General features: G+C 37.7%; 1 protein-coding gene across 1 annotated transcript in view; it reads left to right on the forward strand.

Moving 5' to 3' along the window:
- Nucleotides 1-17,287, forward strand: part of STXBP4 (syntaxin binding protein 4) — a 61,525-nt gene extending 44,238 nt beyond the window's left edge. Inside the window, exons 21-22 of the mRNA XM_010013799.1 lie at nucleotides 2,851-2,908; nucleotides 17,176-17,287. Of these exons, the coding sequence (XP_010012101.1) occupies nucleotides 2,851-2,908; nucleotides 17,176-17,287 (170 nt within the window). The remainder of the gene's footprint in view (nucleotides 1-2,850; nucleotides 2,909-17,175) is intronic.
- The last annotated feature ends 832 nt before the right edge of the window (nucleotides 17,288-18,119 follow it).

Raw genomic sequence — 18,119 nt, forward strand, 5'->3', positions numbered from 1 at the left:
TTTTCTGCTGAAATTACTTTCCAATGTTGTAAATCTGTAATTTCTTTAAGAGGATATATGCAGACAATTGCAGCCAAGATATATTATTCATGAAGTTTCATCAAAGACTGCAGCAATTCACAGAAGAAATTATAAATATTCAGGAAACCTAAGATTGCCAGGGTTTATATAGGCTAAATCTTGTATCTTTCAGAGACTGTTTCTGATGGTTTAAGCTCCTGTACCTCCCATTTACTCCAGGTGAGAGCTTAGCAGTCTTTCAAAGCAAGTCCTAGGACAGGCAACAAATCTGACCCTGGAGGGTGTGAAAAAATAGAGCACTAGGAAGTAGATCAACTTATGAATGATTCATGGAGAAAGTGAGCTTGAAGGAAGTGAAGATGATGTCTGGGGAAACACGATGCAAAACATAAGAGCCTTCTGGCTACCATGGGAAATACCAAGAGATACAAGTACAAATCTAACCATGAAGGAAATGAGTAAAGGGAACAGCAGTGAAAAACCAATGGAGGAAAAGTAAAAATGTGGAAAAGAAAGGCATTAAAAAAACTTGCAGATGTAGGTGGAACTTTGACGCATATAAAGAGTGGATAGGATATACAATCTAATGCATATATAGTCAAAAAGGCAAATAAAACTGTGGAGATATCTCCAGAATTTAATTTATAGGTGACAAATGTATTCAGTGTTTTTTAAAAGCAGAGTCTTTTGTGTTAAGAAAAGAATACAGAGCATCAGTTTTCATTACTACCTACGTACCATTCTTCATTTAGAAATAAGAAAAAAAACATAACTTTAATCAACTCTCTAGTGAAAAAAGGGTTATAATCACTGATGAATGAAATAGGTGATAGAGGGGATCCGTGTGAGCACAGAGCAGATGCTGAGGTTCTATTAATAATTTAGAAAAGATGTTCTTATTTATTTTGGATATTCACGTTGCATGCAGGAATGAGGAAAGGCCTGGGCAGATGGAAGCAATTGAAGAATGAATCCTATTGGCATTTAAATGATTAGAAAATATCCATGTTGAAGAAAGGTCCCATATTTCATGGGAGAGGAAGGAAGAACCTGTGATCATGTCTAGCATATTTGTAACTAGAAACATCCTTTTCTTCCTTCCTTTATCATGGAGCCAGAGCCTGAAAACTCTTATGCAGCAACTACCTTGTATTTAAAGGGAAGTAGATGTGGATTATTCTCTCTGAAAGGTAGTAGGTGGCATGTTTTGAGGAACAGATTGTATAGCTCTGTTCTAAACTGAAAATGGGAAGAAGCCTGAGATAAGTGACTAATACGGGGTAAAAATGAAAGGAGAAGTAATCCAGTGAGCTCTTTGCGTTTCAAGCTGTACTGAACGGTAATGGTGCTGTTCTGCAATTACCGGTTCTCAAGTTCCCTTCCTGACTTCTGGAGTTTTGGCTGACTGACTTGTTGCTCTTCACTTGGTGCCTACAGGTATAGTTACTTCTCAGATGGTTTATACCTGCTTCACTGTGCCAGGTTGTGATTCAGTAGCTGTAAATGACTCTGTTTATCCTTGAGAACTGAAGTTAGCCCTTTCCAGATTAAGAAGTATGGACCGCACCAGAGACAAAGGTGTGACGATGGGAGAGAAGAAAATGAGCCTTTTGAGAAAGAAGTTCCAAAATAAATGTGTGTGCTTAGGGCATTCCGTGGTATGAAGCAGTTTTCAAAGATCATATGGTGCGTGCAGGCCAGCACATTTTCCAAATAAGAGTTTTAAATCTAAAGCAGGCTCACAGATGGTTCTAATGAGCTGGTCTTTGAGATATACTGTGACTTGCATAAAAATAGTTTAACTCCTAAGACACATTTTGAGATGGCTTTCAAGCTAAAGCGCTTCCAGAATAATTTTTCGTGCATATTTTAATTTCATATACATATTTCTAGTATCTAAAAAAGGGAGGTTTTTCGGGACCTTTCACTTTATCTGCATTACAGTACAGTATCTCAAAAGCATCCATCCGGAGCATTTTTGCACGTTGATTGATGCTTCTTTCTCCAGCACTTTTCAGACCCTACAAACAGTTGGTGTTGAACAAACATTAATTGAAAAGGTAGAGGTCTGCTCTGAAAATTTAGTTTTTAAAGTGATACGGTATTGCACCCTAATAACAGTATTATGTATTAGTGATCATTCTCATGGATGGGACTTTCGAACTGAGAACAAACACCAAGATTGAGTTTTTAAGATTAGCATGACTGACTACATTAGTGTAAATCACAAAATTAAGCAATGCATTTAGTAAATTAACCTTTTTTAGTGCATATGTAACATAGATAAGAACACAAATACCTGTACATATTTTCTCCGAATCTGTCTCTAAGTGTGTGGAATTTGTGCCTAAATTCCCAAAGAATTATGTATAAACACAAAACTTGGTGCAAAAACGAATAGCAGTGGATTTCATTCTGCCCAGACTTCTACCTTATGTAGTCATTTTCATCTGTATGTAACAGCTGTAAAAACAGACATCAGCAGATGACAAACAAAGGAGGGTTTTGGTCACTTTATATAGGTGTTAATTACAATAAAAAGTTCAATAATACTTAACTGCTACACTCTGATTTGACCAGACTGTCAGCTTTTACAAAAGAAATGCTATTCGTGAAAGTATCATGAAATGGTTTATAGCTTTGTAGCACGGCAAATATTCATTAAATTGTATTGTTTAAATTCTTCTGTTACAAAATAGCAAGAATTCATTTGTAATCTTTTTATGACATAGTTTGGAATTACAGCATTTTAATTTATACCACTTCAAAACTATGTTCTTTGTGTCACTTAAGGTTTGAGACACATCTTACTTCTTTATTCCGTCTTAGGTCTGCCTTATGGATGGGAGGAAGCTTATACGGCAGATGGAATCAAATATTTCATCAAGTGAGTACTTCTGGGGAAAATGGGTCAGAGTTTCAATAAAACCACATGAAACGAAACACATTTTTATACCTAGAATTAATGGAAAAATGAGTAAAGTAACAAAAGCTGCCATGGCTTTATTTATATCTTTATTGCCAATATCACTTATTCTTTTCTGGGTTTTGTGACCTCGTTGACCAAAGGTCCTAGAGGGCTCGGTCACAAATCCAACTGAAAATCAGTGAGAACTGAGTAAGGAGGAAGGAGGTAAGGAATTTTAGGTTTTTAGAAGGTAGTGCTCTGGTTTCACCTAAGTCTAGTTACTGATGGGGTTTTTTTTGAGGTCATATCCTGCTCCTTTGTGCGGGAATAAGTTGTACTGTTGCTGCAAGAGGCTGAAGGAACAGGAATGAAAGCAGTTAGCTACATTTATTATTCAAGTTTTCCAACTGCTATACCAGTAATTTAGAAGAAAAGTCTTTACACTTCAGATGATGAATGGAGGTTTACTAACTTGAGTATCACCAAATACTGACATTTCATGGTGTCACTGGCTGCAGAATAAGCAACTTTTATTCCATTGATCATGCCACTGAAGCTTCCACATGTGTATAGTATATTCTGCATATGTACTATTTTTTGTTCTTGATTTCTACCCCATGAAAATGATACCCCCAGTGTCCATAGGATTTGCTTTCTACATTTTCAAGGGACAAAGACAAAGCCATATTCATAGCTGGCTTATTAGAAATACTTCTATTAACTAATACGCATTGCACTGGGAGGTGTTCAGGGTAGACACTGTCCCACTGAGCGGTTATTATGCACCCCAAAAAACCAGATTACAGAAAAATATGTTGTACCAGGAGTTACCTGGACTTTAGGAGATATTGCAAACAAATTAATTTCTCAGAACTCTCCAGAGACTAGAGCAAAGGTGACATTGATAAGATGTTACAATAACACAGTGGCTAAAGCATAAAGAAAACCTCCACAAAAGCTTCAAAGGCAGTAATCATTTGGAGATGTAATCATCTGGGGAAAGAAAAAACAAAAAAGCAAAGCACTAAGCTTGGGCCCTTGTTATTAAGCTTTTTGGCTTTCCTTAACTGTAAGATTTCGTTACTGATCACTTTTCTGACAGATTGGAAGAAAAAATGCAGTACAAATTCATTATATAAAAAAAATTGGGGGGGAAAAAAGGTATTATTTTAACCAAATCCAAACTATGGTTTCTATCCTGCTAATGTCAGCAGGATATAATAATATGCCTGCTAGGTAGAGAAATGAAAGCTTTTTTACAAAGACCTACTTGAGAAAAGCAATAGGAATTTGTTGTATGCTATGGAAAGGTTTTATTTCAATTGTATTCTCTGATTCTGGAGGAAAGATGCATGAAAAAGAGGTAGGTCCTGTTGTATGTCTCAGAAGCTTCAGGAAGTGAATTGAACAATATGTTGTTTTTTCAGAAGATAGTGAAAATTGATTAATATAATAGGGCTTTTTTACTATTCCCATTATTTTTCTTATTAAAAGACTGAAATAATCAGTGAAAAATATAGTTCATCTCCATTCCACATGTATCGTAAATCCTTGGTTAATTAAGAGCAAGTTATTCTTGCTGCTGAAATTTGCATATCGTTTAACTCTTGTAGGTGCCAGGAAGCCCCTGTTTTGCAGGTGGACTTCCACAGTCCCTCAAAGGCAGGAAAGGCAGCAAATCAATTTTTGCAGAGAGATAAAATTACTTTTACCCCAAACTTACAAAAGTCATGTAAATAGCATTGAAATTTATGTATGAGCAAGCCAAGAAAAGCAGGGACATCGCTCTTCCTTTTTTTCAGACCCACTGCTCTGTTGTCCTCAACTCACCCCGTGGTGCCTCAAGCTAGATGTATTAAAGCAGACATGTTTTTTTCTGCAGAGGTTTCCAAACACACAGTATATGATACTGCATTCCAGCTCTAATCAAAGGGTGGCTTTTCTTTTCAGACAGATGTAGGTTACTACATGGGATTTATACCAAAAAAAATTGTAGGAAAATAACTTAGGAAATGAAAGTGAATTAAAAGCCAATTTCATAGCAATGGAAATAAAAACAAGAGCAGCTATTAAAATAGAGCACTGTTTCCTTGGTCTCCATCTGTTCATACAGGGAGCCATTATAGGACAGTTAGAAAGGTGGATGCTGGATTCTGTTCTGGGTAAAACACTTGCAGTACTGTAGGTTTATGCCTGTGTAATTGGAAACTGAGATTGAAGATAGTATCATCGAGCTATAATAGCAAATATCATTTAGAGAAGGAATAGAAAAAAATCTCATATTCCTCAAACATTTCACCTCTCTCTTTTTTGCTGGTTTTGTTACTGTGCTTCTCATATAAGTACTTATCTTGGTGACTCAGCAGAAAGCTGGATTTGCTGAATATGTGCAAGAAATTTCTTCTGAAGTTCTGCACTTGGATGCTGACCTATTGCAGATGTGACAGTGAAATGTAGATTAGCAACACTGGAATCTCAGCTAGTCTATGTGGTGGAACCCTCTTTTGCAGATGCGTGTTACCCCCATTTCCTGAAACTACAGATTTTAATTCAGTAGTTGACATGAAAGGGCTTTTTCAGGAATTTTTGCATATCTGATCTTTGATTGTTAAGGGCCAATGAATGTTTTTCCCTCTTCTTAATGTGCTCCTGGCATTCCAAGTGGTAGTGCTCCAGATTTTACATCATTGTTACCTTCTGTAAGCTGTCCTGTAAAGTTCTGCATGTCAGTCTTTGTGGCAGGCAAGTAAAATCTGTCCATTTAATTGCAGAGAAGGGTAAGAAATCACGTTTCATGACCACTGTCTAAAAAACTCTATTCTTCTCAATGGAGCCTCCCCGCTGGTGTTAAGAGCTCTTAATGCAGTTCATTCGAATAGAATTAACAGAGCATTGTAATAAGACATGGTGGTAATTAATATTCATTTTAACTATTTCCTTATTTTGCTTTCATCGCTGTTTCCTAATTACAGTGTAAGCCAGGCTGTTTGCATGCTTGAAAATTCATGCCTCTTACTACACTTTGTAATGTGTATGAAGTCAGCCTGTGAATGTTAACTGTTTAGAGCAAGGAGCAGCGTTGCCCAAGTCCCTTGTTTCTAACATGGGATGATAGAGATTTCAAGATGAAAATTCTACCCAACACTGAAAATATGCTTTTCCAGGAGGAACTTAGCTTGAGGTGCATCTTAACATCTGATCCTTTTCAGTAGGATTTAAGCTAATTGTTTAAATGGGGATTAGTGGAATAGTTGATACTTTACAGCCCTGGTACTAGTACTGTAACCTTCTTGTTCCCTTTGGCTGTGAAGTTTCATTCTTTAGTGTTTAGAACAGCCAAAGCCACAGGGCGCTTGAAAGTATTTCAGCACTAGTTCACTTCCATGTATACAAACAGATAGAAAAACATTATAATTCCTCAAGTGTAGCCACAAATAAACTGATCTTACATGCGAATTGTCAGTTTTCTTACTATGCAGTTAGGCTGTGAGGCTTTATAGGAACTGCAGTGGCTCTGTTTAAATCCACAGCAGTTTTACAATATGCTAAGGACAATCAAGTATTATTTTAATTAGTAGTTGCCTTCAGTTCCAACATGCTTTATTGGGCCATCAAGTAGCTGAGTCCATAAATCTGTATGTTATAAATCTAATGCAGTAAACACCCCAGAATGGAATCTTAATGGCACATAAGCTTGAGAGAGCTTGCTGTGAAATGTCCATAAATATCTCTGAAGGGGGTGTAGCAATATGAAGTGCATGAGAAATCAGAGTTTAAAAGAAGCAAACCAGCTGGCTTATGTTACACACTAAAGTAAAACCCACTTATGTGAATAACTGACATGAATAAAACATTTACATGGTTATATTCCTAAGGGGCTGAACAACTCTCTGTACCTACCAGGGAAAGCTGTATCTTGTCCATGCATCCTCACCTTAAGACAATCTTTGACATCACCTCAAGAATTCATTTCAGTCTCTCAGTAAATCATTTTCAATCAATCAGGTTGCTAAGATCAGCTGCAAGTGTGAGAAAACTACCTTTTAGACTGCTGGTGTATCATAAACTCACGTGATCCTGTGCTAGGCATTAAGGTCATGTATATAGGTTTACCATGAAATAGCAAACAGTAGTGTCAGCCCCTCTGAGTTACATCTCTATATGCATTGGAAAAGAAGCAAGTTCAACTGTCTTACTAATACAACAGTTATCAGAAGGACAAAATTTAAACCAGTAGACTAAAAGGTAGGGATCAGGTTCATTTCTAGTGTAACTGTGCTTTCCTGCTGCATAACTCTGCATTACTCTGCTGCTGGAGAGTAAAGGTTGAATTTGGCTCCAGATGTGGTTTAAGATAAGCTGGTATACTTTAATGGAGAGAGCAAACATTTCTATTTTGCCTGTAGCAATGCAATCAGTCATACATAGCATCAGATTCATGCCCCATCAATTAATGTGTAATAGAAACACATTACTGGTGCCTGTTTCCTCACCAACTTACATTTGTTATTTCTGTCACTGTTTATATCAGCCAGTTTGGTTAAGAAGAGTTGAGATTCTGACCTCATTTGCTCAGTGACAATTGAATGTAGCCTAATGGGGGTATTGGTAGTCCATTACAGTTCCAAAATCATAGAATAAAATCATAGAAAAGTCCAGATTGAAGGGATATTTGGAGGTCATTTCATTTAACTGTCTGTTGAATAGCCCTATTCAGAGTCCTGTCAAGCCAAGTGTTGAGTATTTCCAGTGAGGGAGATTCTACGAGCTATCTGGGCACCCTGTTCCAATGTTCAGTTGTTTTCAGCGAAGAATACCCCAAGCTTTCTCTGCTCTAGGCTGAACAAACCCAATTCCTTCAACATTTCTTCATGTGCCAAGTTCTCCAACCCTCTCCAACCTCCACTGGATCCTCTCCAATTTTCCCATTGTCTGTCTTGAACTTGGAGGACCAGCATATTGAAAAGACCCTACATAATAAGGTAAAAAAACCATGAATCAGTATTAATTATTTTACTTATTAGATGATTAAGGCTGTTCTGTTGCAAGAAATGAAATTACCGATTTTTCTAATAGAAATTCCTGTCCCAAATAGACATTTTATCTGTAGATCCCAGAAGCACAATGGAGCTAATGAGCCCTCATAAAGTATCACCTACATCCAGATGTGTACGATGCACTTGCCAGTCAGCTGGGAGGATTAGAATGGGAAGAGTCTTGTAAGTAAGAGAAAGGCCATCTTGTTCTCTTTTAAAGCTAGTCATGTGGCTGGTTTTGCCCAGGCTTAGTTCAACACTTTGGTTGTATGCTCTGACATTAAAAGTCCTCATGGAAGGGACAGTACTGCAGCAGTGCAAACAGTAGTAAGTATATTCTATCGTCGAGCAGATTTTGTGAGTCAGTAACTTCTGGGTTTGATTTTTCAAATAGGAGAGAATATGCAGGCATAACTGCTCTCCAAGTGAAGTATTATATGCTAATTAATTAATGGTTATACACTGGTGGTTTAGGATCACGGAGGAACAGTATAAAAAACCATAGCTAGGACACTGTAAGTTTTTATACCAGAAGCCCATTATAGTCAATCTCTTCCATCCTCCCACTCTGTTCACCTTTAACATACGGCAGCTTTGTATCATGAGACTGGCACCTAAAATTAGGTAGGGCCTTGCTATTCTCCATCCTACTCCCACCCACTCCTTGCATATGTGTACAGTTTGTAAGGACCAGCTGTGAATTTTGCCCCTGTAAACACTGTTCTTCTAGCATTTTAATAGGACTGGGTTCCAACTATTCCACATTAACTGTTACTTTCCTCAGGAACATTTATCTTAAATTTTCCTGAAAGACAAGTAGGAGTTCACAGATATTTTAAACTTTTGGGATCTTTTCCCTTAGATGGATTAGGGCCTGTGATGTTTGCTACCTTATAACAAAGGGGAAATGGTAATACATGATTTAGACTTATCTTTCAGCAGTTTCACATGGAAGCATTGTGTGCTTCAGTGTAACAAAGTAGGGAGTGAAGGTGCCTTCACTGGAAGGTATAGAATTTGGTTCAAGTAGGAGCCTGAAGCCAATACTTGTAAAATGCAGATAGATAAAAAACATACATGACATGTTCTGGCAAATCAGGCTTCCACTTCGAAAGCTAACACATCATACTTACCTTTTATACTATTCTGTTTTGTTTGGTTTTGCTTGGGCAGGAGCCATCATTAATTTTACTGAAAGATGGGCATTCGCAGAAACTGTTTATGGTTTTATGACTGAACTAAGAATAGCAAAGCATGTGTGATAGATGAAGAACTTCTGTAGTGTAAACTTTGATGGTTTAGAGCACCAAAGCTAAAGGTATCATCATAAAAGGAAACTAAATCAGAGATTATTATACTTACTGCATGCTAGATTGAAAAAACAAGACTGTTCCTTTCTTAAGTGTACTCTACACATTTATACTGCATTACAAAGGAAGGACCCAAAACCCAACATACTGAGGTGTGTTCAGTTTTGCCTCTGCTGGTTGGAGTGGCCCTTCCTAAAAGTAATCAAGTTCAACAAAGTTCGGATCATAGCAGAGCTGATCTAGAAGTAAACTTCTGCATGTTCCACTCAACTTTCGGAGTTCAGAGCAGCAAACTAAGAAAAACCTTGATCTTCCATACTGAACGTGTCATTGAAATCCCTCTGGATTGAGGCCAGTACCAGCTCTGCTCCTAGCCCCCTGTTATAGCAGTAGGCAAGTTTGTTGCACCAGAATTACCAGTTATCAAAATCATCATTCTGGGTGTCTCCATCTTAGTAACTCTGATGTTCTGTGAGTAGAAACAGCTGTTTTGAGGCATGGAGTGCTCTGTGTTTTCACTGAGTTCAAGGAAAGATGCAATTAACTTGCATCTCTTAAAATTGGACCTCCTGTCTGAAAATAGAGGAAAGACTAGTTGTGTAGTCACAAGAAGTTGTAAATATTTAAATACAACTGGCTGAGGACTAATCAAGTGCTAAGTAACTGTTGTTACTACTTCCTAATGTAGAATGATCCGAAGCGCTCTGCATCTGTCACTCAACATCAGTTCAAACACTTTCAGATGTAACTGTATGAATTTGCGTAATCCTGGCATTATTCTTTTTGATTTTTGGGTAACTAACTTGAGATATCTCAGAGAACTTCTATTTTCATGAATGCCATCTGAAGTACATGACTTTGCTGTGTCTCAAGTTGGTCACCAGAAATAAATGTATCCAGAAGAAATAGTCCTCTTCTGAAAATTGACAACAACAAAGGAAGTTGTTATTTGTTCACAGTCACTGTAGAATGAAGACTTCTTATTAGAGGACACAGCCGTGATTTAGTGTAAGACATTTTGATATCTAAAGTATCATGAAGACTTACAGACAGGCAAGATAAGATCCAAATGCTAAATAATTTCTAAGGTTTAGAAATGGTTTATTGTGGGATATTTGTGTTGTAAGGAACTCAGTTTCTCTGATTTTCACTGGAATCATTTTGCATGACTATGAGGAAAATAATCTCAGATGTAAAACTAGGAAACTTGGCGTTGGATTTCATGATAACATGAGCTTGTAATACAAGAATGTTAAGACCTTAAGCTGCTTTTGGTTGGGCAATCTTTTTTCCTGAGAGGTTGTTTGTTTTTTAGTATCAAGAACCAAACTGGAGGAAGAGTCTTTCAGCTTCCACAGGCACTGCACACTCTGTCCAGGTTCTGGCCTATCATATAAGGCAGCTGTTAAAATGTCTTCTGTGAGAAAATACATGAAACCAAGATTATTTTTTCACTCTAGACCTACAGATCCCACTGAAATCAATGTGCTGGTTTTGTTGCCTTTGCTGGGTTATTTTACTCTTAGATTGACGTAACCGAAGGTTTAATTCTCCCCTGCTTATGTGAGTAGGACTGGAAATGTAAAAGCTCAAACTCCTGATTTTCCCTTGTGAGGGCAGGTTTTGACACTTGAGGAATAATGTTGGGAAGAGCCATCAGAAGCAGAACAACGCACAGCAAGGTGTTATCAGTATGTGCTTCATCTGAAGCATGGGCCGAAGCCATCACTCCAGCTTTATTTCACTTTAGTACCCAGATAGTTTAAACATAAGCCTTGAGCACGCTCTGATGCATTTGCAAATCAACTGCACCAGGTTTTTTATGATACTCACTTAAAGACACAGGATTAGGAGTAACTGCATACATCAAGCACTTCTAGAATAATAGCAGATGGCTAATACTGGGGTGAGATAGATTTCAGGTAATGCTTTGAAACTGACAAGTCTGCATATCCTATCACGCAGACCTTTGGGCTTATTCAGTGTTGGCTCGGATCCTACTGTTATTACCGTTTTTATCTTTAGATTGGGTCATTCGTTTATTGTTGACAATTCTTAATGATATAGCACACTATTTGGCTATATAAATCTTCTTCCTAGTGATTACTGCCTTCCAAAATTGCTCATATTTTTTCTTAGTAGACAAGCATTTAATCGGTTTAATCAAGGAATAAATAGCGAGACTGTCTTCTGGGGTTTCATTTTATATCCTTCAATCTTTAATTAATGCTCCAGCAAAATCTGTGATCCCCAAGGGAAATACAGGAAACATTTTTGTCGCCTTAGGACACAGTTCCATGAGGTGACAAGTGCTCTCAATTTTATTGCAGACAATAAAAGGTGAGGTCACTGCCATCCTAGGACCTGCTCAACATCTCCTGGGGTACTATTATATGTGGTATGTTCCTTGTGAAATGCTGTCTTGAAGGAGGGTACAGTCTAAAACCAATTTTAACAAAAAGGGGAAAGAAAAAAAATGTTTAATTTCAGATAATCTGATTTTGATAAATACAATACTAAAACCCTTCCCAAACTGCCTGTAGGTTCTATGTCTGGAAACTGTCTTCCCTAGATGCTCTCAGGGCTGATTGATAATCCTTGTTTTATTTTGTTCTAATTGCTTATCTACTAAATTAAAATCCTTCAGTTACAGTTCAGAATAGGTTATTCCTTGCAGATCCTCCCAGCATCTGCTCTTCAAAATAGGAGGAGTGTTCTGTTGCTTGACTTGGTATCCCCTTAGAGCATTTTCAAAGGGGCTGCCAAACATGGGAGATACCACGACTGGGTCTGCAAGCATGTGCTAGCTCTGAGAGCTTATTTCATGATAAACATTGACGTTGATAGTATGCTTTCTTATTATGCAATGTTTCAGAAGGTACATAAGGAACATCGATCCATGGCCCAAGAGACTTAGATTAGCAAGTCAGAGAAGTGTGAGTAAAACAGAGATGAAAGAGCTAGATACCTTCACAAAGGTGCAAGATTTGGGACAGTGATTTTTAAAGAGAAAAAAGAGGTCTTTGCAAAGCAGGAGGCTGTTCCAAGCTCAAAGGGAACAGAAACAGAAAGTCCCAGCAACCAAAGACAAAGGCAGTAATTAAAACAAATCATGCAAAGCTGTGTGTAGTCCAGCAAAGAGCTACACAGACAGATTCTGTGCAAGAGCAAGCAGGGAAGATGATACAACCTCTAGATGAAGGATTAAGTTTCAGGATCTTCATTTAGTGGCATTGTTCTTTGCTTTTCTGTTGCTCTGGCTTTCATTAGCCTCCAAACCACCACTGTATGTGGGCCTGCATATGAGTGTGTAACAAAGGAACATATAGTCTCCTGGATTGCTAGTCCTCTAGCAGATGGGTTATACTCCTGTCACAGTTAACTTCAGAGTTTCCCACTGAGATACATGTGTAAGTCTGAAAACTAAAAATATGAAATATATTTCTGGATAATATAGAGTATGTCCCCTTCCAGCCCACTGCATCTGCATCTAGCAGTGCTATTTGCTGCATTTATTTAATGATTATTTCAGTAACAACAGTGAAAGCTCTAAGGGTAAAGCTTTCAGAGTTGTCAGGAGTACCACACTGTGACAGTGGCTTTGCAAGGGTTTTCAGGTGGGCACACATCAGTAAAACCTCCCTCAAGCATCAATACTCTAGCTGAGCATTATTGCATTCTAAAGGATAGTGAAGTTTGGGAAATACAAAAGTAAGATAAGAAAGATGAAAAGTATAGCAAAATTACTACTGTGCATTTAGGTTATGGGGTATGTTCTTTTAGGGAGGAAAATAGCAACCTTGAGGTTTGTGTTATTTCATATGAGCAGAGACCTGCTTTCACTTTCATCATCAATACTGCTCAAGTTGGTAGAGAAGCAAAGGGTTCATACGAGGCCAGAATTTGGCTTTCTTGGTTCAGGCACAACTAAATCCTGCCTGGCCTCTAATGAGTAACGGTCCCTTGTCATTATGAGAGTTTGACCAATTAATTGTTTAAGGCTGCATCTTGTCTCCTGAACAGATGTCAAGCAAATGGGTGTTGCACAAGATTGCTCCTTTTAAAGCTAAGTAACCCTGGTGCACTGGGAAAATTCAGCTGGGTGTTATGAATGTCAGTGCATGTTAAGAGGGGGGAGAAAAACCCAACTTCAAATACCCCATGACTGCTTTGTAGCTCAGCATCGTGCACAGTGACCTACAGCAGTTGTATTGCCTACAAGACTCTTCGTGATTCCCCGTAAGGCTCCAGAGCTTGGCCCTAGTAAAAAGCATGTCTTGATAATGCTCAAAATCTAACAAAGGTACAGGCATTTTTTCCATTAGTTTTTCTTTCAATTTTTCTCTTCTTAAAAGATTGTCTCAAAGTTCTCATTTTATAAGAAAGCATTTTCCTTGCAAAGAAGAATCATAAGGAGGTTAATTATAATGGTATTTTAAATAATTCACCAGCATTTCTTTGCCAAAAAAATCCCTGTGTTCTCATGTTTTGTTTTTCCAAGCTCTAAAATTTGTCCTGCAATTTACTAATGTTAAAAAGATGGAATAAGCTACTGACATATTTCCAGATCAAATGCTTCTGTTTTCTAACAATAAATTTGGCTGCCCTCCGATAGCAATGACTTGTTTGAAAACCTAAAAATCTTTAATTATTGTTAATTACCCTGAAAATGTGAAATCAATCTTTTGAACAGGAACATTTGCAAATGGAAAACATCTTACATTTAGGATTTGTCATGCTGGCTTTCCAAATATTCCTTTAATATTCAGTTTTATCAATTAAGCAAAACCTAGAGGTAGATTTGAATTCACTTTTATTGCTGGCCCCCACATGAGAATCGGAGAGGATGTATTTCTAATACAAGAATGTTCTGCAAACCATTAAATCTGGGATTATCTCTTCAGACTGATTATGTCAAAGCTCTTTAGCCACAGCACTTTTGGAGAGCTAAAAATAAATTGGGGGTGGGGGAGAGGTTATACATTTATTCTGTACCTAAATAATTTCTGCGTATTGTGTGTGTCTGTCTACAGTGTGAGACATGGTATCTGGACTTCAAGTTTATTTGTAAGAGTTCTTTTCCTAGTAAGGATTTTGGCAAAGGGTTTAAAACAAACTGTCCTAGTAGAATTATTCAAGGGATAAAGTCTAGAGCAAGTTTAAAAGAACTGAGTTCACATCAGAAGTATTTAGAGCAGATTGACATTAGAGCAAAATTTGGCCTTGTGTTTTGAAAATGGATGAAAACAGTTCTTTTTTACCAGTGTTATGCTATTGAATATAGACAGTCATAATCCTGATTTCAGTGCCACAGTTCTGCACTGTTGAAGAGCTAGACGATTTTTGCATTGAATTTGTATGAGACCAAAATCAAGTTCTTAGAGCAGTTAGCAGAAAGTTAGGCATGCTCGCATGTGTCTCCTGGTCCTGACGTATGTAGGAGGAAAATCTTGTGAAGAATAAACACTTAACAAAGAATTTTTTAGTTGGTTACATTTAAAGACCTGTGGATGCTTCTCCACATAATTCTTCTCCTGTGCAGTTTCTCCCGTTTCACAGGGTTGATACATGCTCATAAGAAAAGAGAGCTAAGGATGTAAGTACACAGCAGGTCATGCTACGTGGGGAAGCCAAATGGGAAAAAGTAGAATTTACAAATCATTTTGTTCTTATTTAAATTCAGCAGTGGATTGCTGAGAAATGGCTTGATAAACGCAGACAATATAAACACTTAGAATAGTACTGCAGGCAATAAATCTTGCATTGGCAGAGCTGGAATGGATGGAATCCAGTTTATTCGGCTCCCATGATTCCACAGGTGTTGGAAGGAGTTCTGTGTTCCGTGCTGATAAATGAAATCACATGCTGGGACTTTAATTTAGAGTGCTATCTTCTGTATTAAGCCATATTAAGCCATTTTCCTTTGTATGTTTACAAATAGAAATATATTCATTATATATATAATATGAATGTTTCACTGTGTTGTGGAATAATGGAAATCATGTTCTTGATCAGACATGTTATTCACAAATCTCTCATAAAGCACTGTAAAAGGACTCTTCATATGCTTCATGTTGGCTTTCTAAAAGTAAACATTGGAAACTTAGGGAAAGTTGCTGTCATTGCTCGTAAAAAATAGTACATTCACTTTCTGAGAATGGAATTATTACTGTACTAAAGAATGATCAGTATCTGCTGCGTTGTACATTCTGTAGCTACAGGTTGTCTATACTTCTGTGAAACTGATCGCTACAGCCCTGGTAAAGTGATGCACGTTTTGTAATATGAAGGAATGGAGTCCATCCGGTGCTGCTCTGACCAAAAAAAGCACTTATTAATTGTTTCTACACAAAACTGGAGCTTTTGTGTTTAGTTTTATTGAAGGATAAGAACTGAGGATATGGCCTTTATCTTCCATGTTTTGTTTTTCTTGCTTGGTCCCTGCTTAGGGGTTGCTTAAATTGAAGTAGTGGCTTCATTAAAAAATTACCAGTTCAGAGGTAGGTTAATCTGTTCATCAGCTGGAGATGTGGTTTATGTTAGCATCGTACCTACTTCTCGGTGAACAGTACTGTTGTCCTCATCAAAGCCAACTTACTCTGAGCTCAGTCTACTCAAATGAAAGGTGTGAATACAAGATAAAATCACAGCATGATCATGTTGACTGGAATAGTGATCCCCATACCCGTAACATTGACTGAGTTTCCTACTTCAACATATCCATTTCTATAATCAGATATTCAAGTGAGCATTCCTGAAGACAGAGAGACAAAATCTGTTTTCACTTGAAAAGGTAAATCTGGTGTTGTTCCATCATGGCACTTCATGTTTAATTAAACCAATGCACCTGAAAGGTGAGTATAGGCATGGGCTTTAGGTACATTCTGTGTTAGAAGTTGTGAGAAGAGCTCTTTTATGGTTTATATTATATGTACAATATTTTTCAGCTAGTTCTTGTAATGAACTTATATTACAAAATTCATCTTTGCACTGACTTGACTATAAAAACTGTGAATTTATTAGCAAGGTTTTTTTAAGTGAAAAGAAGCTATTTCCTTTATCAAGAACACATTATTCCAGAAGGGAGAAGAGGCTGTGTCTTGCCCACACACAGTATGGCTAGTGTGCATACTACCAACCATAAGGTGTGCAGTGTTCTCACCCACAAACAGTAAGCCTATTCAGTTTATCTGTCCTTACTGAGCCTTGGTCAGGTTCTTGCCATTCATATAGAAGTTTACAAAAAACTATAAAGCAGCTTAGACTACATATCAAATGTAGGGTTTAAGTCTTAGAAAAAGTATCACTGGCTCCGTTTTATTGTGTGCATAAAGACTGTGGAAGCACGTCCAGAATTTGGTCTAGAGGACATGTAAAGAACATCGTTCTTCTCATTTATTCATCAACCTGTTTCTGCAAGAACAGGAAGGACTTAATGATGCCAGAATATTAATTCATGTTTTAACAAACATATTTCTATGATGTGATTTCACATTTGGTCAACTTCCTCTTGACCACTATGCCTCGGGCTTTAACTGGTATGATGGCAATGTTAATACCTGGAGTTTTGTAAGACTTTGCTAGTCTGGGCTGTACAGTGTTGCTGGGTTCATTGTTTACAGCTTCATTAATTATCAGGAAGTATCAACAGTCCGTATCTGGAGTCTCTTACAAAAGCATTGCCTTTAATGTATTGGGTGATGGGATCTTTGGTCCAGGTTCTAGCACCCAGAAGACTCTGTCTTGTTTGTAAAAATCTCATAGTTAGCAAGAAAAAGAGGATTCTGTATTTGAAAGTGTTGTAATGACCATGACAACTCCAGACTCCATCTCGTATTTCTTGCTTTGAAATCGATAAACCTCTTTTGGGTTGCTAATAGCATTTCTTGTTTCTTTTTAGCCACGTGACACAGACAACATCATGGATCCATCCCGTAACAAGCGCGCTAAGCTTGCTTTGCTCTGAGGATGATGACGATGGAATAAGAGAGTTGCCCAGGTCCAAGAGCTGAGGACGCCTGTTGACAGAAAGTAGTTTGTGTAGTTTCAGTACACTAGTGAGAAGATGCACACTCTCTAATCTGCGTACTTTCTAGTCTAATGTAATAGTACCCAATGATGTTCCTCCCTTTCAAGTCAGAGGAAGTTCTGCCATTTTTTTAGGTGGGTTTATTGATGGGTGCTACAGAAGATGCAGGCACCGCAGACGTCTCCCTTCAGCCCTTAATCTGTCACTGTTCAGTGTGCAGGGATCGGTCTGACCTTGGGGCCCAATCCAGGCTTTTCAAGACATCTCTGTTGGCATTAACTCCCTTGACCTGAAGTGAAATTTTTACAGCTTTGACCAATATGAGAGATAAGATGGGACCATTGGTTGTAATTTCACATGGTGGATTCCAGCTGACGGTTGACTGAAAGCTGCAAGGTGAGGTGTGGTGGGATTTTGTTAACCAGTGCTAGTGAGTGTAATGTAGATACTTTAACTACTGAAAATCTTTATTTTTATGGAAGAAACCTGTGAATAAGTTTTGGTAATAGAAATTCAGCAATTTATTACAAGTATTGGAGCCCTGATGACCTTCAAAACAAGTACTTTTTAAGATTGGTGGTTGGGATTTAGAAAGTGAGTTTTTGATAAGTTGTCAAGTAAAAAGAAACAGTTTGGTAAAGGACATCATACTCTGTCAACAATATGAGGCAAGAATGAAAATTATTCTACTTTTGTACTCTGCTAAACCGATACATCCATGCATCAAATACTTCAGTGGAAGCTGTGAAGTTTCAAGTACAATGAAACCTGTGAAACCACCTCCAGGATCAGCAGAAATCAGTCACCTCCTCAGA

The sequence above is a fragment of the Nestor notabilis genome, unplaced genomic scaffold (genome assembly GCF_000696875.1).
Source record: "Nestor notabilis isolate BGI_N333 unplaced genomic scaffold, ASM69687v1 scaffold11294, whole genome shotgun sequence".
Taxonomy (NCBI): domain Eukaryota; kingdom Metazoa; phylum Chordata; class Aves; order Psittaciformes; family Psittacidae; genus Nestor; species Nestor notabilis.